Raw genomic sequence first — 27892 nt, forward strand, 5'->3', positions numbered from 1 at the left:
CAGGAACTGCAGAGAGAATTTTTCTAATCTTTATTTCTCCTTAAATGTTACCACAGCACAGAATTTCACCAGCTGAATGCCTATGAATTAACATCATTTTTAATTACTTTAGATACAATCTAACTTTGAGCATGCTTTTTTCTTCTTCACATTCATCTTGCTTCCATTCATTATCAAAGTATTTCTTCCTACCAGACTGTTTATACTTTAGTTTGCATGGCCTTTTACAACGTAGTGACTCCAACTGTCCTAGTTAAACTTAAATGCATAGATTTGAAAAAAAAACAGCCCATGTAGACCCCCCACATTACTCCTTTTTTTTCTTTCCAATATATTTTACTGTCTCTCAGATAACTATTTTTCCCAGGCCCTACTACTACTCCTTCAGGTAGCCAATGCCTTTGTGTGACTAGCCCTCCCATACGCAGCCTGATTAGCATTGCAGTGTTAATACCATCACAATCCCAATCCTAAATGGCGTGCATGTTTCAGTTCACAGATGTTATTTAGGGCACTTCAGATAAATAATTGCAGAGCAGCTTCTGACCACAATAATGTGAAAGGACTTCAAGATGATTTTTTCACCACATCCATCATTTCCAATTATCTTCATAATTAAAACAGTACTCAAAATCATCTTTCTAGAATGGTCAAGTAATTGAAACAAAATATGGCTTACCTATGACTTTTCCTTCCATAATACATAAATTGAACCCTGAGTAATCCCCAGAAAATGCCAATACTTTGTCCTATAGTGAAAGATGCTCTCATCTTTTGCCCCTTAATGTTACCTTTTCAAAAAAATAACAGATTCTAACCTTTCGAATTATTTAATTTTTAAGGTAAATACGTGTACTTCAATATCATCATATTGCTACTTCTGCTACGTTTGGGTGCATCAAATACTTGTATTTTTCCCTGTTTACATTTCTTGCATTGCCTTCTTTCACACTGCAGCTCATCTTCCAAAAGAGAATTTTCTCTGTGCAGGATTCTCATAAGTCTGAATAGAGAAAGCTCTGAATTCAGCTTTCAGAAGAAAAATTACTGTCCTTGATATATTACTTAGTATATATTACTAACCTCTCTTCTGATTTTATTCAGAAATAGTAATATGGTTTGAATCAACTAATAAAGAAATAATATTAGTTTATATTTTTACTATATTTTATTTGCCATCAATAGCTTGCATTTGAGTCTAATTAATATGTGTTTAGGACAGGGAAGAAAAACAGAGGTGCCTTCTTTATTTTTTGTTTTACTTTTGCTCTGAGAAGCCCTCATTATTGCTGAGCCTGCTCTGATGAGCGTTTAGTTGTGTATATGCTGTGTAATGGTTTGCATCACACTGACAGAAGCAGAGGTACTGCTCTTTAATGTGTAACCCCAACCAAACAAGTACTCCCTCCCTTTCCCCAAAAGCCAGTGGGCTGACAGCCAGACCCTTAGGGAGTGCATATGGGAGCACGGCTTCACAACACGCACTTTCAGCATGATCCAAGAGCCTGAGACAAGACAGTCAAATTTCTCTTGGCTTCCTGAAGCAACATAGCTGTTCAGCAGCTGAACTCATGACCAAGGTGCAGCTGAAGTTCTGATGCATCGCTGAGCCTAAGCTTACCTGAGAGATTTCTACAGCACATGTAGCTTCTGTTTGAAGCATTATGCAACCCATCTAGCTAAGATGGAGTGGAACATCCTGCTATTACTGCCTGTAAGAAATAGGTCACGTAACTTGGACACTGCCAATTGCCAACTAGAAATCAATTTAGAATTCCATGTAGAGAAAAAAAATAAAAATCAATGCTCATTGACATGGCCCAGCGAGTGGATGATCCGCAGAGCACAAAGCAGTACTGACAAGTATTGATGTAGCCAGGAGTGCAGCTATCTGTGGGTGAGCCAGGGAGCAGGCAGTGTGCAGAGCCTTGCGGATGCTCGGCCAGCATGCAGCTGGCAGCGCCTGCCCTGCTGGGTGGTGCTGGCCAAGGCAGTGAGGAGAGGAGAGAGCGAGCTGCTTACTGCTCCTGCTGCAACCACCCCTCCATGCATGGCGTTTTACACCAGATGGCTTAAATTGACATTTCCTTTCAAATTTTATTTCATAATAAGTTTTGAAAAAATGAGTTTTTAAAGATGTGGATATATGAATCTGCAAATACACTTGGTACATACTGCCCAAACATAAAAACAGACACACAGTTCATTAATGCCCTCATATCTCACTGGCTGGGGCTGTTCCCTGGCTGCACTTAAGCTACCTTAAGTTTGCTTACCATGTAACTCAGAAAATTAGGGCTCCTTAAGACATTTTGATTCCAATAACGTCATCAAATTTCCAGAAATTATGCTCATACCTGTATGGTGCTTGTTCCATTAGCAAGACACAGCTCCATGTTTTGCTTTTTTTTTTTTTTTTTCCCCAAGACTACCCAGCATATTAAATATCCATTACAGTGACAAACTCCGATCCATGATTCTCATTGATCACCTAAACCAGCAATCAAACTCTAGTACAATAACGCATGAACGTTTCAAGATGGAGCACACTACTGCAATATTTTATACATGTATTTCAGGTGGTAATGAAGGCAGCATCACATATCCTGCCATTCAATTATTGCTATCATTTAAAAGAATTAAAAGGTTTCTTTCCATCGTGCTTTTAAGATTTAAACTCTTATAAGTGATTATAGAATAAAAATAGACATATTACTTGATCTTGTAAAACTTTTACTTGTGATCCTTGTTCAGCAGGAAGCTGCAAGGACTGAAGAACGTGTTGTGCATAGCAGCAAGGAAGAGATGTCAGAGGCAAGAGAATAGCCCCAAGAGCAGAGCCGCAGGCAGCTTCGATTCACTCAGCAGAAAGACACAGAATGGGCAGGAAGATAAAAATTTAGAAGCAGAAAAGAAAAAAAAAAAGTAGGAGTTTTAGAGAGTAAAAAAGAAAGGAAGGATGAGGGCTTAAAGGCAGGAGGCTAAATAAATGATACCAGGAGCTGGAAAATCCCCATCCCTGCTTTAAAAGGAAAAATAACAAGGTCATGAGGTGGCACAGTAAGAGAAGAGCTGCCCTGCTGACCTGCAATGGGGCCAGCATTTAGGAGGTATAGGGTGGTTTTGTTGTTGTTGTTATTTAAAGAAAAAAAAAAGGGAGGGGGGGAAGAAATCAGCAAGGGTCCTCCTAATGGGTACATTTGGCTGAAATTTTCTTTTTCCAGAGGAAATTTCTTGGGTTTGCTATGTCTGACAGGCAAGAGCACTGCATTGTTCTTTAGATAAAATAATGTACTACTGTGGGATATTTATGTTCATTTTATGTGGAAAGCAATGATTTAGATGAAAAAGTTCTAAGTTTGATTCTAAAGGCTTCCAAAACAACAACAAAAAAATGTTGGGCTATGCAGTGCACATCAGTTTAGGTGTATGTCTGCATCAGGGCCATAAGCATTTTTCTGGTTTTGATATTATGTGTTATTTTTTTAACGTATTATGACATACAAATTATTTAATTCATAGAATTTCATGTCAAGTTACATTAAGTATATATTGTAATTAGAGGTACTTGCAAGAAGCACGCATCATATCATACAAGGTACTTCATACTGGTTTTAATTCTATAACATCAAGTGCATTGTTGAGGCAATTGTTCTCTATTTTATCGCTAAGTGACAGTTTCCCTGCTGGAGACAATTTATCTTATCACAATTCTACAAGATAAGCTACTGTGTGCAAAAACAGGACTCCTGATAAAGAAGTAAAATACTGGAACTGTCACATATAGTTTACCTACTTAATTTTACCTTTTTTTTTTTTTTTTTTTAATTATATTTTCAATAACCTGTTCACTATAACAAAGGCAAGCTTTTTTTTCTCCATAGAATTCAGTTAAGTCTATTTCATTAGCTGGCAGGAGTTAAATAAAAGGAAAAAAGATCTCTTACTGATATCAAATATTTTGTTCAGAGGCTAACAAATAATAAAATAACCTGTTACATGAAAAACAAAACAAAACAAGCAAACAAACAAACGAACAAAAAAAACCAGTTTTCTTCAAAATCTGGATGCTTTCAGGTTGTTAAAAAAACCTTTAACACCGACACCTGTCTGTACTTTGGATAAAGTCAATGTTACCATTCCTATCTCGTCTTAAAGCTCATTTTAAACAATCTTCCTGCCTAATTAAAATTACTTTCTGGCTCTTTAATACAATCTTTTTGAATGTTGGCATGGTTAAAACATTCAAGTCTACTTGGTTTAGGATAGTGTGGCAAATGTCAGTGGAATGCAAGGGCATATGGCATATAATTACAGAACCATATGGATGCCAGTAGTAATAGTCAACAGCATTTGAACACAGGACCTGAGAAGTTAGAGGAAGAGCAATAAAACACCATCATACGTAATCATAAAATGGATACGTATGGTTTCTTTATAGCTGAAAGAAGCCTCTAAGGTCTGCCTTTTAATCTAGCAAAGTCACTGTATGTCCAAGGATATAGCAATAGAGTTTAGTATACATTATTTTGATTTTGGCTTGGAAATTTATAAACCCAGGTCATTAAGATGAGTGATGGAAAAAATCACTTACCAATGCACATAGCAGATCAACAGCTTCCAGTATCAATTCTTGGTGGCCAATGCGAGTGACTCCCAGTTCCTCAAGCTCTTGGTGAGTGATGTGTAGCAGCTGTTCACCATTGATCTTTTCCCTTTCAAAATTTTTTATGTATTGTTGGAGGCAATCATCAAGGCCTATTGAAAAAAACAACGCCAACAATGCATATTCAGAGAATGAAGACAAACAATAATAATACTTTAATCTACAAATACAGAAATTTCTGCCAAATACAAGTATAATTCCTTGTTTGGATCTATTATGGAAAAGAGAAAAATATAATTCAACTCACATAGTAGCACACCTCAGACTTCTAAACCCCAAAATTTGTGCTACTCACATTATTTTCAACATCCCTAAACATTTTAACACTAATTTAAAGCCTCTGTGGTAGGTATTAGGGATAACCAGATGATACATATTGCAAATGATAACCAGAAATATGTTCATCTCAAGTAGTACAAGAATGCTAAATGAATTAAGAGGATGAAAAAAGTTCACCAAAAATAGCTGAGAAATGCATTGCTATCCTTTATTCTATTTACAGGTACATTCCTTAGCTAATAAAGTGATTTAATTAGATATAATTCAATTAGCCTATTTCATCGTAATAGAAAATATGAGCTAAACATGTTACTAATATGCAACACCACAGCCTTATTGAATGCTAGGAATAGTTAGCACCCAGTAATAAATTTCTAAAAAGAAAGTTATAGGATGACTTAGAATAACCAAACCACTTTCTAGGGGAGTGAAAGCTTTTGGAAACCAGGAGATCATTATTCAGTGGTCATGAATAAGACTTGCATTATCTAGCTGTCTTTTGTCCAGAAAAAGGAACTGTTTCCTCGTTATGCTGTTGCTGACCTTAGCACCCAAACCAGCAGCCTCTTTCTAACAGGCACCCAGGCCTTCGGGCTATTGCAGAACAGCCTGCAAACGGGAGACGACTTCTCCGCATCTGCTCATGGTTGTAAATGATTTAATGAATGGTTTTATGAAAGAGTATTTCAATTTGCATTGATTGAAAATTGGACACCGCAACTTCTGCATTCATCATTTAACATCTGAAACTCAGTTGTTATGCGGTTCTGTCCCCAGAATGTTTCACAGTAAATCCCCAAAGCCATGTATTTCAGGCTTGCTTTTAGTCAACACTTGCCTAAAACTCCTTTCTGTGAACAAACTCATCAGAAGAAGTTTAATTTCTGATAGCACTTTCAGTGACTATTTTGAACAGAAATGAAGCACATTAATGTATAAAGTGTCGTTGGCTACAAATAAGCATTTGTAGCAGTCGGAAAGATTTAAACAATACCAGATGAACGTGACATCCTATGAGAAGTGTGTAGCCAGACGTATGAAGCGTGCCTTTACACCAGAGACAACATATGACAGAAGCAAATATGAAAATTGTGTTACGCAGACTGCTCTGTAATAGCTCCCCAGGGCACCTTCCGAAGGCGTTGCCTCAATGGTGCAAGCAGTATGGCAGCTGACAGCAGAATCCAGAAATACGTCCTTAAAGGACACAACCACCTCGTAGTGTGACAGCACCTCAGGAATACCCACACCAGGAGACATCAGCCCTGCTGCGCCCGGCCCTGCCCGGAGCCATGCGTTGGACCCCATCGCTCCTCGCCTCGCAATCCAAAACTTCACGCTCAGGGTGAGGCTTACAAAGGAAGAACTTGGCTAAGAGTACTTTCATCCTTCCTGATCATGGTCGTGATTATTTTTAGCATGAAAATATCAAAGATTCAATTAGAAAGAGTATAAAATGAGCTCACTTTGACTCACCAGAGCCAAACGGAATATTTACTTCCTCAAGCTACTTAGGCCTCATTAGTGCTCTTTATGCAATTTTCTCAGTGTAATTTCTGTTTACAAATAAGACTTACATTAGTTAATATTCATAACTACGAAGTGGTAAGGGGCATTAACCCTGTTTTATATGTAGGTAAATAAAATTAAATCTCTATTCCCAAGTTACATAGCATCAGAGTTCGGCAGGGAACACAGCGGCTTGCAGTTCTGAACATTCTTACAAACCTCACCCCAAAAATGTAAATACCCAACATATCCTTCACAGCGCAGTACAATAATTCAAGGGAAATGGCTTAAACATGCATGTTTAAATTAAGGCTGAAATTTAACCTCCATGAATGGAAATTTGTTACATTGCCTCTTTGCATTTTTAATTAAAAGACAACTTATTCCATCCAGATGGACTAGGAAAACTTGATCTCTGGATCCAAGAAATAAAGGAAAAACTTTGACATGTTTACTGCAAACTGTGATCTTGAAAATTAGGCAAGCAGAGGGCCTAATTCAAGGAAACATCAAGAGAAAGGAGGGGAAAAAGTAGGGAGAAAGGGCTGGGGGAAAGAAAAGCCTGTTAGCTTTAAAACATTTATTTCCTGATCCCCATAATTAAGGAAAAAAAAAAATCATTAAAACAACAATGCAAGGCAGCATGTATTAAAAGAAAAAAAAAGTTCTGGATAGAGCTAGCTCAAATCAGATTTAGGTATTAACTCCAAGCCAATGTTACAAAAGAGATGCTGCATATTACGGGCATCAAGGCCCAGCGAGATTAAAATGAATCTTCCCATTGATGTCAGCAAACATCAGGGTTGTTTTACATTAAAAGCACAAACATAGTTTGCATGTTATGTAAAGGTCTGTCCCTTTCTCTCTGGCATTAGAGAGAGACAATGAAGAAAACAGTACAAAACTGAGCGGAGGAGAAGCACAAATTGTTGTCTTCTGTGTAGGGAGTCAAATTACGGAGACAGGGCAGCTCTCACAGGGGAGAAGTGTGGTAAAAATAACCTAGTCGAGTGTGAGCCGTCACAAAAGAAAAGTCATTTCTAAGTTAAAAATGTGGGATTTCAATTTTTCATAAGTGTCTCCGCAAATTACTTTTATTCTCCTCTCCTTTTCATATATGCTAATGGATTTTTGTTACTTACCGTAGATTATGTTGTTCTTCTCATCTACCCTAAAAATTCCTGACCGAATGATGGTTTTGTTCATACAACACCATTATTCCCAGGGGAGAATGTAAGACAGCTGGCTGGCACGACAAAACGCTGGCTGTGAAACGCGGGGTTACAGGCAGGGCACACAGGAGAGGTCCGAGCCAGTTCAGCCTGTCACAGACGTGACTGCTCTCATGAGCTGATTCTTCTGACAGAAGAGGGTACACAAAACAATACACTCTCTCACAAAAATGCAAGGTTGCTCATTCTGCTTCTAGGGTCTAGCATGAAAGAGCAGGAGAACAGCTCCGTGACCTGTTTGTGCGATGAAATGAAGTACGGTTACGGCCAGTTTGGCAAAGAAATCAGAAATATTTTGAATAGAGGTCTGAAAATATTTAACACTTTTCCCAATTAAAAAAAAATAATAAATAATATTCATGTGAAAAGCACATCGCAGAACACTGAAACCAAGTCTGCACAAATGCTTACATACGACAGCAGGCATGAAGTACAGACACTGCTGTCTGTGGAGTCAGGCTCTAAAGGACAGAGCCTGGGAGTCGATGGAACGATCTCAGTTTCTTCAGAGGGATTGCACTCTGCTCTGCCTTTGACCTGGGAAGAGCAAATTAATATTCCTATGGAAGTATCTCACCAGGTTAATAAAACTAAACAATCATATCCATCATTACGGGGTGGTGTCTTATGAAAACAAAAAAATCAACAAAAAGGGAAACAGGGACAGATTCAACTTTAAAGTACTCTTGTGCTAGGTACTGGAAGGAGTCCGTTCAAGCTGCTGTGTCCTTCAGTCAAGGCAAATGCAAATGGTGACTGGGCTCGTCTACAAAGGTGGCCCCTTCTGTAAGAGGACAGCAACCCCCAGCGGGCTGCGGAGCCAGCCATGTGCCAGCGGGGTCATCCTGTCCTTCCACCGAGCATGGGCTGGACTCAGCCTCCTTGGGTGACACAGATCAGAGAAGGACAAACTGCAAATAAAGGAGGAAAAGGCAGAGGACCAGAAGGAGCACATGCTTTGAGAGGATCCTGCTGGGGCAGGTTGGAAGCCATAAGGAAAAAAACATGTTTTCAATTCCCTGCTTTTGTGAGTGACCTCAGACGTCTCAGATAAACAGGACTGCACCAGGACCACCCGCCTGCTGCCATTAAAGGCTTCTCTTCCAAGGCAAAACAGCTCACAGGTCCAGAAAATTAGCTGTTCTTTATTTGGAAGAAAGAAAACACTGATTTCTGTGCTGAAAGTTAGCTAATTGGCAGAGGAAGGCACCACACACTTCCCCTTTCACAAACTGCAGAGAACATACGGAAATCTGCTTCATTTTAGCCAGGGCCAAAGAGCAGCTAACGGCCCAGGCCAAGCAGCAGCAGTAACAGAAAACAAATAGGTTTTCTGAAATCATTTGATATTTTCTACATAAAACAAATTTTAGCAGCTAACTAGAAAGATCTGGAAGAAATGGCCCGGTTAGCAACAATTCGTGGGGGTTCTTGAGCAGAAATACCTGGGATTTATTACATTGGGCTTAGGCACAGCGCATGTTTTCCAGTCCTTATGTAACTTCTGACAACGCAGACCATCAGGTGGGTATTTTCTGTCCGTGACATTACAAGCTCTGTAAAAATTATTTGGTCCAAATAAAAGGAAAGGCATAATCATCAGGACCACGTTGACGCTAAGCTCACTCCCAAACACCGGCTGCTTGTTCTTAAGCCGTACCAGGAGGAAAAAAAATGGTTTAGAGTGCGTTGAAAAATTATCTTTATGACCCCACAATTCAAAAAGAAACAAAGGGAACATACTTGAGACACCCTGAAACATCAGCCCTGGAACATTTCAGTCCGAAACTTTAGAGCCCATCTACAAATTAGAGTCTCATGTCTTTTACACCCTCAAGCCTACTTGTTACAAACCTGACCTATAACATAGTATTTAGATCATTAAATTGTACACAAAAACTGCATTAAACATCACAACACATGAATGCAGGAATAGACATAAAAGAAAATTAGGAATATTATTTTTAAAAAAATCTCAGTTCTGGATTATATGACCTCTAGATGCTTGACTGTGCGCGTGTAACATGCTGAAATGGTGCTTCCAGGGTAGGTTTCCTCCGTGTCATTATGGCACCGTTCATACAGACGGGTGCTTTTGGTGCAAATCCAGGCAGCCTTCTGCTGCCTGAGTGCCACGAGCAGGAACCATGGCAGGACGGGCACTTGGAAGGGATGTGTGTCTCCCAGGGACCGACTGGTCCCTCCACATCCCCCACTGGCACTACAAGCACACATGGCACCAGTCTGCAACACAAGCCATCCTCATAAATCCTATCCCATATGCAAATCCCAGGGAATACATCACCACTGTCACTTTTTTTCTTTCTAGCCTGGCCAAAGCAACAGGCTTTCCCGTAATCTCTAATTGCCTGCTCCTTTTGGCAGCAATTTCCCAAGATAACTATAGCATCAAGACAAAAGCAGTGCTGAAATATTAATATTTTAAGAGTTCAGAACACCTGAAAAGAGGCTTTTATAAGCAGAGGTGTCAGGCAGTACTAATAACAAATGAACAAACTGCTCCACTTACAAAATTTGATTTAACATTATGCCGTCACCCTTAAATTGACATCTGTATATATGAAGTAAATGACTTAATATAGTTCTACCTTCATTACCTATGAGAGAAAAGAGCAAGTGAAGACATTCTGCTTCTTCCCCACAAAGTGACAGACATTGCTGAGCTGTGGTATAATCGCAGGAGTAATAAACGGCATTTTCAATCAGCTTGCTGGAACTAGACCTGACCTTAAAGATGTTTCTGGAAGAAAAGTGTCACGCTCAGAGAATGTATCACATTTTCAAAGCAAGAGCACGCTCCTTCACAGCAACATTAAACTCGAGAAATGTCACTAATGCTGTCGCTGATGAACTTCCCATAAAAGTGATAAAATACCCAAGCAGTTTTGCTAACTCTGTGCTAATACACGTTTGCCTTTGCTTTTTCTCCTTGACACAGACGCAACAGCAGCCTCTGGTCATTTTTGAAGCAGCATGGCTGAAGAAGGACTGGGAAGAGCCAGCAAGGCTGCAGCAGCTTTGCATCCAAACCTCCTCTTTGCTTGATTGCATGCCTCCAGATTGCAGTCCAAGCCGAGGACACTTTGATGCTGAACCTGTCGCATTTCATTTATTTTAAAGAAAAATGTGTTGGCCAAATGCAAGGCAAGACGTTGCATCTCTTTCCAGCACTGGACTCACGTTAACACATGGCTTTGCTTTCAAGGGGCAGGGTTTGCTGACCACCTCTGGCAGAAGCGCAGAGCTCTGCAGAGAGCGCATTGCTGCTCATCCTCGCTGCTCCTTGCGTCTCTCCCAGCTCCATGGGGGCTGTGCAGGGAGCTGGGTCAGACTGTCCCCCGGGAACCTCGCCCCGTGCCCTCAGCAGCTAGTGAGCTGCCACAAAGGGGGTGGCAAACATTGCTGGGTGAAAGGGCAGCTGCTAAAGCTGGTACCACTGCCAAAACCCGGGCTTTTCAGAAGCTGCTTGGTAAGAAAGCCCCATCTGACAATTCTTTACTTTGCTGTCATTCCTATTTGATGAGACATCAAATGTAGGATCACCATTCCAGCCGTATTGAAACTATAAAAACTAATTTATGTAGTCTTTTTATGTAGTTCTTAACTGAGAGGGCCATAAGTAGATAGGGCAGACATTTAAAGTTGGGTGCAATGAATTCTGTCCTAAAACCATCTCCGATAAGCCTGCAATAGGGCTCTACATAAAGTTCAGTTCATATCCAAAAACATCCAGGCATAATCACAGAATCACAGAATTTCTAGGTTGGAAGAGACCTCAAGATCATCGAGTCCAACCTCAATGTCATGGAAGCTCCAGAACAACTTTTCCCAGACAAAGCACGGAAAATCAAACTGGAAATTCGAGGCCTATATATCACTGCAAAACTCTCCCAACAAAGTAAAGTAAACTTGTAACAGGATAGCCAGAAGCCCCAAATCACGTTTTGTCAGCAAATGCTAACACTTGCAGAGCTGAGTGGTGGTAAGAGAGCTGACACGGAAGAATCAAATGTGCTACAGATGTCTCAGTGCCAAAATACATTAATCCTTGGTTTGACTTCACAGACACATTTCACTAAAACTTCTGGATACCAAAAGAAAGGCAATCCCAGCGTGTGCATTTATAGTAAGAATCACAATGAAATAAGGTTTCTGCTCAGCGTAATTTCTCCAGCATCTATGACTCTAGGTCCTAATTCACAAGCAGTAGCAAGACACAAATCCTAGAAGCATAACATGGACTTGGTAATTCCTCCCAAAGCTCTTCCTGTAGTTGCCAAAACCATGGGGAAGCTGCTTTCAGATGGTTGCAGGAGGTAAAGAGAAGGCTGGGACTTGAGGGTTTCTCAGGGATGTTCGGCAGCTTTGTTGGCAGCATCTCTTGGTCAGCTGCTTGGGAGCCGTGGTTTCATGCACACCTCTCATCCTCCACCTCAAGGCACAACGCCTCTCGGTTGTGCTGTCCTGGTGGCAGTGAAGATCTGGGTGACCTGAAATCAGGCTCATAAGCGCTTTGGAGGAATTAGCTCCAGCAATCAGTGACTAGCTCAGCTAGGAGTCAGGTAATTGTCAGGAACTGTCAATTAATAGTCAGGAAATTCCCAAACTAGAAATTACTATTATTGTTACACATGGTGTAACACTAGCCAAATGGGAACAAATCACACACACACACACAAAATCAAACTATAAATCCTACTAAAGAAAAGGTTTTCTCTTTCCCTGCATTTACTTATTTTTATTCTACTTATTTATGTTATATGACAGTGCCAGATAAATGTATTATGGTTGGTTTTGAATAGAATGAGGGCTGGGCATTTTTATTTACTACCACTTTTCATACAGTACCAGATTAAGACAGATTAAGTCTCTGGCTTCAACTACATGATGAAAAATATTACTACATTTTAAATCAGTTATTTTGTATTTTAATTCTGCATTCTAAATATTTTGCTATTTGATCTGGCCATGGGTTGTTCAAAATAAAATACGTCTGTGAACACGAAACTGGCAATAATTTTATCGTATCTCGAAAGAAATATATCGCCAAAAGGCCATGAATAAAATATGATTACAGCTCAACATATCAACATGCAAAGAAATCTCATCTGCTCACTGAAAGAGCAAGCAAAGTTATTGGTAATTCAGTACCAAAAGGAAAAAAAAAAAAAAAAAGCAAAATCAAGTGATTACAGAAAAGCTAAAAACCACAGGATATCACATACAGAGATATTCTAACTACTACTTTTTCAAATGCTTTGGATGTTTATTTTCTTTTTAATTATTTTTTTTATATGGCAGCATGCAAAAAAAAGGGACTCAGGACAGGACCAACAGGACCAGCACCTGACAAAGCAGCATCAGAGTGGAAGTATTGCAAAATTCCCATCTCGAGCTAACTACTGCTGCAGCTCTATAGGCCACGGCTGCCAAAAAAAGAGCAAACAAGAGCTCAGACAGATTCCAAGCCATTTCTAGTTATTTTTGTGTTCTTCATGAGAACAGTTACAGCTACTGACTTAAAACATCAGGCAAGGAGTAGATCTGTAATAGCAATGTAAGTAGCAAGAGCTGCCTATAAAACCTCTAACCAGCTGCCGGTGAAAAGGCAAACGTTTACCTTGCTAAGAACACTAAACCAACAACCCGGAGCAATGTGCTGCATTAACAGAGCAGGAGAAATTAATTCTAATGTAAGCAAAAGCAGCACAACATAAAATAACATTTCTGGGGACATTCCTCGTGGCTTCTTAGGGAGCAGCCTGCTGGAGTACTCCAGCAGTCATTTCCCAGGGACATCCTCAAACAGCCTCCTCTGGCTCCCCGCACTATTTTCCGCCTCTGCCAGAGAAGCTAAGAGGGAAAGCCATTAGAGGATTAATGGAGCTCGACTGAGGTTAGGCAGCTCCTTAAGTCACTCTTAGGAAAAGGCCTGCTCTTGTCACCACGCTTTCCCAGCTGCGGGCAGGAGGCTGACAGACAGACATGCTTTGATCTCCTCGAGGTGTCTTGGAGCAAACCCCAACACGTGGCCGGGAATCCCACGCAGGACCGAGCTATGCAAAGATAACACAGAAACAGTTCGTGGGAAGAGAGTATACAAATAAATCAAAGAATTGGAGGTTTCTGTAGAAAATAAAATAGGTATGACAAGAAAAAAGCAGCGAAGCAAGCCTGAGATGACCTAGAAAGGTGGCAAAAGTGAACAGGACACAACTTTCATATTTACATAGTGTTTTTTCTCTAAATTATGTAATTAGTGTTTTCTAAAACATTTTTTCTGACCTTCTAGAAATATGGTCTGAAACAACTGTAGCTTCAATTCATAGTACATGATGGATCCTTGTGCCACCCGTCACTGCCATCAGTGTTTCTGGTGCTGCCGCCCAGCAGTTTCTCAGGGCAAGGTGGCTGCTCGCAGCCAGCTGGCTACAGCTCGGTGCGTCCAGGCTCCGAGGGGCAGTCTCTTGCCTTGTCTTATGCAATAGTAAAAAAAATATCAACTTGATAAGCTTTTACACGAGTTATAACACCACTTATAACAGCAGATTTCAGCCCCCAGCTGGTGTAGAGCTGCTTACAAACGGGCAGAGCTGCTGCAGGCTGCCAGCACTGGCTGAGCAGGGCTCCTGGGGGGGTTCCTGCCACCAGAGGCCCACAGCATGCTCAGTTAAAAGAAGGCAAAGAGCAAATGCAACTTGGTTGCTGATTCTACAGACCACAGCAGAATTTCAGGCTGCTTAATCAGTAAGAGGATTTAGCAAACAGCGAGTTACAATTTGCTCCCTACCCAGCTGGAAGTGGAAGCCCAGAACACCTGCGTAAGTGGATTGCACGGGGAAAGGTGGCAACTTCTGCCTTCGTTTCTGCCAGAAGGAGACGCATTTTTATGGGATAAGAGGATTTGATTAGTAGTTTTAGTTACAGTTGTGCTATAAATGTATGCTCTTCCAGGTGCCATAGATACTTGGATCATCATAGATTAAAAAAAAAAAAAAAAACACCAGCAGAAACTATTCTTGTAACCTGAACCTTAGCTCAGTCCAAAGAGTAAAACAAGTACATAAAAAAATGATGGAAATGGATTCAGTTGTGTGAAACCATTTCAAATTGTACTATTTCATTTACTCTACTTAAAAAATACCTATTATTTTTTAGCTTTTAGAAATTAAATACTAAATACATAATTTCACTGAAACAAACATGAGTTATTGGTAATTTTTGGTTTGAAAATGCATTTAATTATTTTGTTCTACATGGACGATGTGATTCTTGCTTTTAAATGCTTTAAAGTTACCAACTTTCTACATAAGACATCTCTACCATCACATCCCCTATTTCACAATCTCTGTAAGAAATAATTTAAAGCCTTTCAGAAACTAAAGGATAATGCCATTTTGATCTCAGACACAGCAGCTGTAAATGACTGAATCAGGATTTTTCCCTGGCAGTTCTTTAGTAAGATAAAGTTACATTCTTAAATGTAGTTTATAAGTAACTTGATAATGTAGATTAATTGACAGTGCTGTTCACAGTGGTTCTTTTCCCTAAAATGTATAATTGGAACCAGGAAAACTCAATTTATGATGTCCTTTAAAGCCCAACTAGTGATGTTATTTCTCACTACTATCAATTTTCAAATTCTAACTTAAAACTCAAACCAGGGGTACCTGTAATCACATTAAAAATGGTTTACAAAAATTAAATGTCCTTGATTTACTTTAGTCATTTTCAGAGATTGGACCAAAAAAAAAAAAAAAAAAAAAAAAGTATTTCCTCTAGAGGGCTTCAGGATCTCCATGATTGCACAAGCAATCTTTGAAAGAAATCACAATTAGTTGAGTGAGAAGATAACAAGGATGATATTGTAAGCAGTGCCTCCCTTTCCAATATGAGTAACCAAAAAAACGGGACAGGAACTAGCTATATGATTGCTTTTACTAGAAATGTTGAAGTTAATGCAATTTATTTTATACTTTCTTGGACTATTCCTCCCCATACAGGACTAGTCTTTTCTTTAAACTTTCTGCTAACACTATACTAATAGCGACTCATAATTTAATAAGACATTCTAAACCAAAATACACTAAACCCATACACTAAAACTACTATTTTCATTTTTCTCTAACTAAGCATTGTGATAATCTTGCCAAACAAGTTCCTGATTCCACCAGAAATGCCATGCCTGATCAGCCAAGATAGTTTCGTGTTGTGTTCAGTCCTTGTTCCTCTGTTCTTCTGCAAGGCTCGTACTCAGTATGCCTGCCTCACCCCTCAGCCACCACCTCATCCACTGCCTCTCGGCAGCTTTCACTTTTCAAGTATCTGATGTGTCAACTACACCTCTAGAGATTATATATTTCTTATCTTTTCAGGTATAAAAATGCCACTAAAGGTGCAACCCCATAATGGACTTAAGCCAATTTCAGATGCTGCTGCTGCCAAACGAGGAAACAACCTTCTTCTCTCCCCCCGTGCTGGCATTTGGCATTTTCTGACAGCACAGGGGATCAGCTCAGCCTTTTTCAGCAAACTAAAGGTGAAGCATGCAAACAGTGAATCAAAGCTCAACCTATTTTTATTTTATTTTCCTCTTCCTTTCTCATTTTTGTTGCCAGCATGTGACTGAGCAGCTAACACCAGTGTTTTCTGCGCTTTGCCTCTTGCCACTTGCTGCCACCTCCAGATGTCTCGGTGGCTGCATGTTGAGCTGAACTGGGGAACTGCTCCATCTGAACAATAGCCCGGAAAAAATCCAAGCAGAAAAGGTTGTTGTTTGGCAGGTGAATGTGCTCCAACCCAGTTTACAGTACAGACACTCAGCCTCGGCAGGGGACAGGGCAAGAAGAGCTTGAGGGGCACAAACAGCACAGAAGTAGAGCAAGGGGCAGGAACAGCCCCTGCATATAGCAGGACAGCCCCAAAGAGCATTCCTTGATCGACCACCCCCTTGTGAGCAAGCTTTTGAAAGATGATTACGATGCACAACGCTGCTACAAGTTATGGCAGCAAATTTTAAAAATGTGTGAGCGATACAGAGTGCAACAATTGGGCCCTTTTCTACCAGGCACGGCTGGTTTTAGCCCAACCCATCATCTGATAGAGCAGGAGGTCAATTTATATAAATGTATCAAGGAGGAAACTGAAGAAGAGGTCAACAAAACAGTAAGATGGTAGGGAGTTAATTTTGATATGTTGTCCTAAGAGATCAATTAAGTCCTTGACAATTACAGGAAATCTTAAGATGCATCTCATGTTTAATTTAATAATTGCAACCGCAGTTAGACTACGTAGCTTGACAAATTAAGCACATTGCCTTTTAAAATATCAATCTAATTAACTGGACTTAGCTTTAGTTTGATGCTTGATAGATGTTTGAGGTCTGTAGAAATTGTAGTACTGACTTTCCCAGTAGAAGTTTCCCCCCGGCATCACTGGGCGCACACGGCTATTTGAAAAACTCTTTTTTAAAAAAATTCTGGTCTGATTTTGGAGGGCCCTATTCTTGCTACCAGTTGTTATTTAATATAGGAAGCACTTCAGAGATTATTTTGCGAGTCTGGCCTCGATCCAACTAAGATTTTAAGTGCCTGCCTCCCTTCCATATATATTGCTAATCCTCCAATTGATTTGTGCAGAAATATTCACATGATTCAAATTAAACTTAAGTGCATTGCTGGAGCAGAGCCAGAGAGCACTGAACATTGCATGATTGAGCCCACAATGGCCAAAGGTTCGCAGATTGTCCCATTCAACTTCACGGATCGAAATCCACGTCTCTGTGGAAGGACATCACACAGAAAATTTATACCTCACTTAAATCCTCCTCCAGCTTGAAAAATCCTCTGCGGGAATTATCTTTTCCCATGATACTTCTGGTGTGTGCCCTGATTTCCTCAGTAAAGATGGATTTGAGTAGTGTAACTACATTTTCCAGTGCTTGCAATGCACCACTTAAGGTGTTCTCCACTCCAGGACCAGCAGTGGCAGAGCTGAACAATACCTGCTGGCAGAAGGTCACATTCCTTCAAATCCCAATAGGCTTGGCTTTCAGAAAAAGAAATAAGCACTAAACAAGTTTTCTCATCATTTAGAAGTTGTCTTCCCTTGTCTTAGCCTTTTAATAAGACTTTGAGAACTTAATTATAAAGCCCTTTAAAGTCATGTATAAATGCTAGTTTGATCAAGAAAATGCCATGTAACCTTTTAGAGACCTCAGCTCACAGCTTTTCAGTTGACTAAGAAAAATTTAGGAGACAAAAGAAAGATAAGAATAGAATACCGGTGGCCTTCACCGAAGTGAAGATGCTGATCCCAAGAGAAGCAAAATATTCCTCCAGCCTGAGTGTGGGGGCGACTCAGTCCTGAAGAATCATGGCCTGCGAGGAGCCAAGAGAAGCAGCAGTGGCTCGCTTGGCAGTTTCCAAAGCTCTACCAGGGGAAATGGGTGTGAGATTTAAGGGCTTTAAGAAATGAGTGTTTGCCTTTTCCCTGGACAAGGCTCTTGTTCCAAGGTGAGGCTGGTACATACACCAAGCCCACACCAAGGCTAAGGAGATGTGGCTCTACACGTGGGAAAATACAAAGGTCAAACTGAAGCTGCCTTCTCGATGACTGGAGGAAAGATCCTTGGAGATCAGGGTGATAACTGATGGGACTTAAATGGAAGTTTTCATCTGTTTTAGCACTAAGCCCATTTTGACTTCCCAACAGAGGTGTTGAGCTGCACCCCTCTCCCTCAAGAGCCAGGAAAACACCCTTTTTGTGAACACCAGTGGTTATTGCCACCAAAAATGCATGCACACACACAATCTTCTAACATCAGCTTTATGGCATCAGGAATTTTCATCTCCTCAAAGTCACCTAGGAGATCCATGGAAGTGGCAACCACACATTTGAACAAAATCTCCAGTGTTGTAGCCTACCAGAGGAAAAAAATGCCCTAACTTGTCCCCTTTCCAGCTATAAATCCCTAACGCATTTCTCAATTCTGCTGAAGTAATCATCTGAGGACTACCACTGCGTCACTGAAGGTCTACTCAAATTATTTATTAAAATAAAAGGGTGCGATAAGTAGACCAAAATCAGTGTGTACTGAGTTTATTTTGCATATTGGGAAATTTTCATGTTTCGTTCTGAAACAGGTCGTTATACTTGCTACTACAGACTTGGCACTTCGGCTGTATTTTGGGTGTACTGCGAACACATTTTGCTTCGGTTCTGGCAGGCTCCCAGTTCAGCTGAATTACAGCGAACGCCAACACACTGTGATTTCTTTCAGTAAACACAAGCCAGAGTTTCTTAGGCAAACGGCCATATGCCACGTTCTCCCACTAGTCATTTTTAACCCAAAGAGCTGAATTTAGCAATTGCTATGAAGGAAAAAGGAAAAAAAAAAAAGAAAAAAATCTCTGCGTTTGCTCGAGTTTGGGGGATTTAATATCAGCTCCTGTGGCCAAATACATGTTCCAAAGCTACACTAACCCATCAGCTGCTCCTGCGTGGAGACATCTAAGCATGCCATGGGGAGTTTTGTCAGACTGTAGTACAATTCTGTTTGAGAACACATCAATTTATTTTACAGAACATATTAGAATTTTAGTTTAAAAAAATGCATGAAGATGTTTCTATTCATTGTTTAACAGTAACCAAGGCATTCCCAGTACTTCAGAACCTCTTCAAGACAGCTCTGACCAAACTCCCGGTAAGTCAGTGACAGGCAGAAGCCCTGCTAGCAGATAGCTCTTTTGTTAATCTTGTTAGAGCCAGCAGAAACAACTCTCTTCTTTGAAGCCTGTCCAACAGACAAAAAGCAATGGGAGAGTTCAAATTCACCTCAAGAGAGCAGGACAACTCAGCTCCTCGAGTGGAAGGCACTTCCCCAGTGCCAGGCACCTTCCTCCAACAGGAAGGGCCCCAGCTCTTGCATCTGTGCTCACACCTGTGGAGCTGTGCATTGGCTTGGAACAGCTCACTGACAGGAACGAAAATATTTTTTTCCACCCCCTTACAGGACAGCAGATTGTGAGGATAACAACAAGAGCACGGCTATCAGTGACAGCACAGTGTGAGATCAGCTTCAGCTGATGGGGAGCCTACACCGCTGGTGCAGAGCTGCAGGATGCTTCCCGGAGGTGCTCCAAGGTCGGCTCTGCCCTCCCAGCACAGCAACCCACCAAAAGCACAGGTGTATCAACCCGTTAGCTGCAGGATTATTATTACACATATTATATGTTTTATTAAAATAATAACGCCTTATCCTTCTGTGGCACTTCATGGTAGCAAAGCTCCTAGCTCATTATAATTCCCTATTTCACAGGTTGGAAAAGAGAACCGAGGAGACGTAAAGCAATTTCCATGAGATCACACTGAAGAGCAGCGGGAGAACTAGCAATAGGCACCGTGCCTCCTCACGGTTATCATGCAAGGGCTTGATTAGCTGGGAAAAATTCGAATCTTCTCTAAGCAGAAGTGAGAGGGAGCAGGCAGACGACTTCACCAGCCACCCAAATCTTTGTTGTCTCGGAGCAAAGGAAAGCTTGTAACGTACACTTTGCCCTTTGTTTTCTGAAAACATGTCAATATTTGCTATAAGCGCTGCTCAAACTACATTTTTCTCTAATGCATTTCAGTTCACAAGTGTTCCTAAGCAAAATAAATTCAGCCAAGTATTGTGAATGAGACAGGAGAAGTTACATCCTCTTGGTCTATCACATCTTCACCACATTCTCGATGCCAACAAACCCAACGACTGCCTCACGTCTTCACACATTCTGGCGCTTGCTCTTTAACTCTGCTTGTTTTCCCACACAGCTCTTGTTCATTTTGCAAATGCTGCCTGAGCAACCCTGCCTTGGTTTAGCTGTCTGTGCTCCTGTTTCTTAATCTCAGTACCTCTGGTTTTAGACTCCCCTTCCCCTGTTTATTTCACTCCCACCCTGCAGTGTCAGCACTCCCTGCTATTTCCTAGCCTGCAATTTCTATCACCACTCCTAGTAATGTGCAGCTGAGTGGTGCTGAGAGCACAGTAATGGTGCAGACATATTACAATTTGCAGTCCATCTCTTTTTGTAGTCCACTGTATTCCCTCCTAAACAACCTGAATTTAGCTTGGCAAGTTTGGCATTCTGGTCGTCTCCCCCAGGAATCCGCATATGTTGCTAGGTCAAAATTCATCCCCTTCAAAAGTTTATTAGCAAGTTAATAAAATAAAAATAATAAATTCCATGAACATATGGTAGCTCTCAAATTTACCTGTATCTCCCAGTTCCATTTTGTAGAGTCTAGTTATCTCTCAGACACACAAGCACCTTTTTTCTTTCGCTCTTACTCTCATTATCCTTTAATTACTCTGTTCTTTTTTTGATCTTAAGCGCTCTTCCTTCCCTCTTTTGCAAAGCATCCAGTCTCTCTGGGAATCCACCTTCAAACTCTTTGTAGATCCTCCACCACGGCACCTCCCGAGTCTCGCGGTGTAGTTTCTCTTCTTCCCGCACACATTTCCTTTCTGCTGCCTTTTTAAGCTGGCTTCTTTCACACTCTGTCCAAACTGCTCCTTTCATTTCCATAGTCATGGCAGTCGGCGTGCTCATGATTAACAATAAACTTAAAAGGCTGTGTCAATAAAGACTGAAATATTGTCTGAAAAGAACTGTATGACTGCGAACGAGACCACTGGAAATTGAATGAAATATAGTAATATAAAAGGTCACACCGTCTGGGACTATTAACAGATTACTGCTACTGTGAGGAAAGTCATCAGTAATGGGAAAGAAAGGACGAAAGGGAAGGAGCCGAGCACTCCAGTGGCCGGGAGACTTCCAGACAGCAACGTGGTGGGGCTGGGAGGAAGGCAATTATAAATCTCCAGTGCAGTGGGAGATGTATTTTCACCATTTTAACTTACTCATACTAAAATTAGTCAAGGATGTGGTAATTCCTCCTTTTCTGTTGTAAATCTGTCAAAGTCTCCTTACTGACAAGCTTTATTACTGCTAAGCACGACCCTGGTTCTTAGTTTTTACCACAAATATAAATAACTTGCAGTACACTCTAAAAGCTGGTTTTCTCCAATATTATATATTTTCTCTTTTTGTTTTAAAAGCCTGGGATGCCACATTGGATTTTCTCAAACCCCAAAGCCTCCAAGCCCACGTCCCCATTTTGTCTGCTTATTCTGTAGCTGCTTTCCCGAGACAGTCCTGGTGGCCAGAGCAGAGAGAGGAACGGGTCTCACTCTCCCACCCAGGGCCAGAGAAGACTGCCACAGAACCACCCTGCCTAATTGATTTTTCTGAAATGCTACAAAATTCCATCCCCTTTTTGACAAAGAAGATCTTGAAATTCAAAATCAAATCCATAGAACAACTTTATCACAGCACCGCTCAAAAATTGCACGGGCTGTTTCCAGGTGCTTTATGCTGTGCTCTGTGAGGACTTTTTGGAGAGAAAACTTCACAACATTTACATGAGCATTTTGGGGCGCTCTTATTTTCTGCTCAACTCACTGTAACTCCAATTCAAGGCTGATTAGAAACTGCTGGCTTTACATCCAAGAAGCTTCTTTCAGAGGAAAAAAAAAAAAAAAGGTGAAATAGTAGCAGTGAGGAGGCGATGACAGAATCTCAAGCGTTCCTGATCAACAGGCTTTCCTTTATAACAGACCTACACATAAGAAAATAATAAAGTGGAGTTACATAGAACAAGTGAGGTAGCCCACAGGGACAGTGCTCTTCTCCAGCTACATCTGCTCCTACAAGCTTTCATAGGAATTATCCCTTGCTTTGTCGAGTTTCAAGCGCCTTAGGAAATATTCAATTCCCTGCCACTGAATTTAGCATATATGCAACTCCTAGTTTAAGCTGCTAGCAGAAATTCTGGGTTAACCAGGCTTTTTTACACTGCATTATTATAACGTGACATGAAAATTGAGCAGAGGCAATCTGAGAGATTTGTTAAATGTAACAAAGTTATCACATTTCCCCAGCAAACTTGCAATGTTTGTTAGATGCACAAAACTGTCTGCTGTTGCCTCATGCTGTAGTTAACTTTAAAACTTTGTGAAACTTTGTGCAAAACAATTAAGACTATAAATACCACAAAGGCATTGACAGAAGGAGGTGTGGAAGTGCAAAACCACTCGCTCAGGCACGCAGTTCTGTCACGCAAGGAAAAAAATCTCTGTCTCCAACATGTAAAGAACAAGAATTGGGAAAGTAACCGGGTGTTTATGCTAATAGTTGGATGAGAAATGCTTCTTTTATGAAAACAAGTATTAGAAGCTATGGAAAAGTGATTTCAAAATTTAGTGACTTCAAAATCAGCAGGTCTTACACATTAAAAAGCAATCGCCCCACAAACATTTGTCAATTTGGCTCCTGGAACGAGCAACTTTGGTTGCTTGTTTTTTTCTCCCTGTACACAATGAATTAATTTATTAGTAGATATTTAGAGCTGTAAGATTAAGACAGAATGCCTAGAGGAAATCTGGAAGAAGCAAAGCAAAGGACTATGTGTTGAGAAGCCTGCAAAGCACTATTTGCAGAGACCATCATGCAGCAAAGACATCCTGCTGGACAAAAAGGGAATGTTCATAAACACTCCTCTGATTTTATGGCAGCCACATCAGATTGATTTCATCCAAAATACCATCTTTATAGCAATCTCCCATCAGATATGGGTAAGAGGCACTTTACTAAACATGTCGTGCATCATTCCATTTTTTCTAAAGCCTTCCAAAGTCATTCATAGGCAGCATGCAACAGCCCTCTAACAGCAAACCAAATTGGAGGTCTTTAGAGACGTCCAAGAAGCAAAAATCTTCATTTTAAATATCGTTCCTGCCCTAACAGCACAACCACTGCAACGGCACAAGGGCTGTCTGCCTTGTCGACCTTTTAAAGGTTGACAATCTTATTTGCAGTCTCCTACCCTTCTCATACTGGGGCTGATTTCAATAAAAGGTTGTATAGCAGTCGCCTCACATTTGAAGCTATGTGGTGGCTTTGTTGGTTTTGGTTTGGTTTGTTTTCAGGTAGGCTTTTTAGAATTATTTCAGTATAATAACAGCTTGCAACAATTTCGTATTGTCACCTAGCAATTTATTATATAAATTGCCTGCTTCCATTTCACACAGTGCTCCAGACATGCTCCCTGTAAAGAACAGCTCTGATCTCCTCTAGTGATGGAGTTATTTTACATTATATTTTCAACTCAGCAGACAAAAGACAAATGATGTTATGTAAAATACAGTTTAACAGAGGAGCTTATAATGCTCAAATTAGGCAATTACTTGTAAAATAGTTGTGATGAATACTGCACTTAAACTCAATCATGCTCTTTTTTTCTTTTTTTTCTTTTTTTTTCCGCACCGTGTACAGGCCAAAGCTTTCTAAATGGATGTAGATATCCAAGCAGCAAAATGAATCATTAGCAGATAAATTAAACTTGTTATCAAAATGCAACTCTATTGTTAGCAGATGAAAAATGAGTAGATCAAATGACGGCAGCAGGAAAATCTAATAACAGCTCATCTGTGACCTGTCAGCTCCTGCCACAGTGCTTAATTCAGGGTAACAGATACTCACCAATTATTTTGTACCTGCTTGTATTTTTGTATCTCTAAAGTAATTTCAGGATTAAGCTATGCAACTTAATTTCTGAATTAGTGGTTCAGGGATATTTCTGAATTAGTGGCTAGCAGAGAGTGTGCTATCAGAGCAACAGACTGCAGAAAACGTGGGAAGAGGGAAGCTGGGAACCTTCTTGGCCAAGCACAAGGTAGGCGCTTGCAAGGTTTGAACATGAAAAGATAGAGGAAAAGAAGGGGAGTCTGAAACCAAACAAGAAGTTCTCCCATCTATGCTGAGCTTATTATGAATTCTCTGTCCTAATGACAGAACCAGGAACGGCCAAGGAGACAGACAGACCAAAGCAGTGACACACAGCTTCTCCACATCACCAATTTCCTTCAGAGAGCTCAGCTGTTAGAAAGTTGTTATGCTTTACTTTAACTATTGAGACATGTATGCCTCGTATCCATCACCTGGTAAGGAGCAAGTCAACCTGCAGCAAACCCATCTAGCACTGTGTTCAATTTGCTATTTCAGCAGCCTCTTGAAATCTGAGTTTTCCAACAAGCAAGGAGAGAATCCTACTTTTGATCTGAAAGTTTGCAAAAAAAAGTACAAAGCTTTCTTTGTCCTCAGAGGTTTTGCATGTAATATTCTGAAGAGATATGAAATGCAAGAGAGGGTGGAACCCGTGAGTTAAAGGGGGAAGCGTGGGGCATGCTCAGCCCAAAGGCATTGGAGGTTTGAGGCTCTGCATCTCTGTTACCCCAGCTAATGCATCAGTGGCAAAGGCAGCCAGAGAAACACCTCCAATTCTGCCGGTGTATGAAGATGCAGTCATTGCAGAATCATGAAAATGATTTAAAAATCAACTCTCTCAGATACTTCATTCATATACTATAACTTGTCTAAACGGGTTACTCAACTTTTCCTAGAGATTCGGCATCTCCACGATGCAGAAAAGGGCGGCGTAGGCAGCGGGGTGTACGGTGACTGCGTAACCGCGCCGCATCGCTCGCTGCAAGAACAACCACAGCAGACAATAAGGCACACCACAGTGCGTGGCACTTTGAAAGAACTTTTAAGAAATCCTTACGCTAAGATCCTCCCTTTCTTAAAGGAAACGGGAATATTAGGCAGCAGCAACATCACAGAGCACAGGGACTAGTAAAGTTTAACTTCAGAGGGAGCGGTCTGCCACCGACATGAGTCTGTGACAATCCCTGAAGTGCGGGTTTAAAAAAAGAATGCTTTTCTAAAAAGGAGAAAGCACCTAAAGTGCCCTTTTCCTCTTTGACTGACATTTATATGAATCACGGCACTGTGAAGAAAACACGGATGTCAGTTGTGTTCATTTCTCTTCTGCTATGTTGTGATGACTTTCAACAGCCTGTCTGAAATACCATTCGGTAATCTTCATGCCTTTAAACCATAACTGCACGAGTGCTACAAAACTCGAGCTGCTTCCTCCCCCAGATGCGTACCACAGATCTCGTGGCTGGGCGCAGACCCCAGCAAGGCTCTGGGAGCAGGGTTCAGCAGCCACAGATGGGGAGAGTCAGGGAATGGGTGTTGGGAAGCTGGGCAGGAACAGAGCCAGGGCCAGACACAGAACTGGGGACAAGATCCAACATCATCCAGTGTATGTCAGTATGTCAGCCAGAGCACAGCCTACCTCTGTCCCAGGTCCAAGGCCCATCCACGGAGCCAGGATAGAGAGCAGCAAATCCTGCACACCTATGTGTAGGAGGGCTGAAGGCCCAGGCTGGGCTCACGTGGGGCTCTTGGGCAGTGGGTAGGAGGTGGAAGCCCCATGTGAGCTGATCAGGGCAATTAGAGCTTATCAGCACCCTCAGAGCCCTCTGTGAGGAGGCAGTGGTTACAGCTGGTGCTACGTCAAGTATTCCACTTTTAAAACAGGAAGGCTAAGTCTTGGTTCTCCCCTAATACAGATTTAATCAGTCATTAAGCATAAGGGCTACGTTCTCTGGAAAACAAGGAATATTGTCTGTCTGAAGCACCGCCCAAGTTTAGCACTCAAAACTACAGTGTCTGAGTTGTCATAAGCACCGTGTTGTTGAACCACAGCTGACAACAGGTATATAAAAGGAAGGAGCTGACAAACTGAAGAAGTCACCACACAGTGGGAAGTAAAATACTCAGGTATCGATGGAATAATAAATGCTCTGAGAGCATGTCAGAGAACCCTGAAGCCATCACACCGTTATTCAAAGTATTAGTAATGTGAGCAAAATCTTCACAGGGAGATTATCTTCATCTTCTTGCAACATAAGCTGCACACCATAAGCAAAACTACAAAGTCCTCTGTACTCAGCTTTCCATCACCATCTCTATCGATAACTTTTGCAAGTCAAAGCCACACAGGAGTGTATAAAGTCTTTCTTTTGCTTGACTTTTCTTAGATGGAAAGAAAGGAAATCACAAAAATCCTTTTTTTTTTTTCATTCATGGTTCATATCATCCCCAAATTTGCTTTTTTGTGGGAGTCAAAAAACGTGAATTGAAATGCGATGCTTACCTCAATAGGAGAGGACACAAACAACTTCATGTCAGGATCTCTAAGAAGTGTGTCCTTCTGTTTTACAAGTACTTTAAACTGATTTCTGTGATCTATAATATTAGAAAGCACATTCACCACTTCCCATGTGAAGGATTTTTTAAACCTTGCCCAAGTGCAGGTCCTGAAGTCGTCGTCTCCAAAACACGTGCAGCTGAATATGGAAGAGCAGGAAGGCAACCCTTTCTTGGTGTATGCTGTTTTCTTAATGCTATTTTAGACAAAGTATTTCTTAAAATCACATTACACAGCTTCAGATTTATTGTAAAAATACCCCCCAGTAATTGCTTTTACCAGCAGACTAAGAGAAGCCATTAGTATGATTTCAGTTCTGTAATCACCACGCACTCTCAGCCACACAATTCAGTCTGACTCATTCCCTGCACAGCCTCTAATTAACTTCCGAAGGAAAGCCAGGGGATTCCTCTTAGAGTAATAATGCTATTGAGACATTATGCAAAACTTCACCTCTAGGAAACGATCTTGTCTAACTGTGATTGCATCTCACCAACAAAGCAGAAAGCTTTCTAATTTGGTCATGAGGAGAATATAATCAATCTGTTAGCAAGAGTCAGGGAAGATTTTTTTTTCTTTTTAAAATTAAAATATATCCAGAAAAATGATTGACAAAATACCATAGATAAAACTGGATCCTATGTTGAACGCTTTGAACCTACAAACTATATATTCAGTTACCAAAAGAGGAAACCAGTGACTGTAAGCCCCTGAAACCTGGCATTGCTGAGGCTGCTCACCAAGAGTCTGCCTCTGCTAATGGGGGGGAAGCAGTCTCTCACAATAGTTATATTACACAAAGGCATGGAAATAGTACACAGCACTGGGAAAAGAAAACAAAACTAAACTAAACATCCAAACTCTGATACCTGAAGAACATTTTTTGTGTATTTTTTTTTTTTAAATTCATTAACTATGTACAGAAGTGGTATTGAAATTAATCTTTAAGAGAGAAGCAGGCCAAAGGATGTCTAAGTTCAGTTATTATTTCTTTCTTAGGTTTTTGATCTCTTAACTGCAT

General features: G+C 40.8%; 1 protein-coding gene across 3 annotated transcripts in view; it reads right to left on the reverse strand.

Moving 5' to 3' along the window:
• The window catches only part of LOC101797884 (connector enhancer of kinase suppressor of ras 2), a 174912-nt gene that overhangs the window by 110173 nt on the left and 36847 nt on the right, over positions 1-27892 (reverse strand). For all 3 annotated transcript variants that reach the window (XM_013092026.5, XM_013092027.5, XM_021266824.4), the window contains exon 2: positions 4595-4758. In XM_013092026.5, coding sequence (XP_012947480.3) covers positions 4595-4758 — 164 coding nt within the window. The remainder of the gene's footprint in view (positions 1-4594; positions 4759-27892) is intronic.

This window comes from Anas platyrhynchos, chromosome 10 (assembly GCF_047663525.1).
Source record: "Anas platyrhynchos isolate ZD024472 breed Pekin duck chromosome 10, IASCAAS_PekinDuck_T2T, whole genome shotgun sequence".
NCBI classification, from domain to species: domain Eukaryota; kingdom Metazoa; phylum Chordata; class Aves; order Anseriformes; family Anatidae; genus Anas; species Anas platyrhynchos.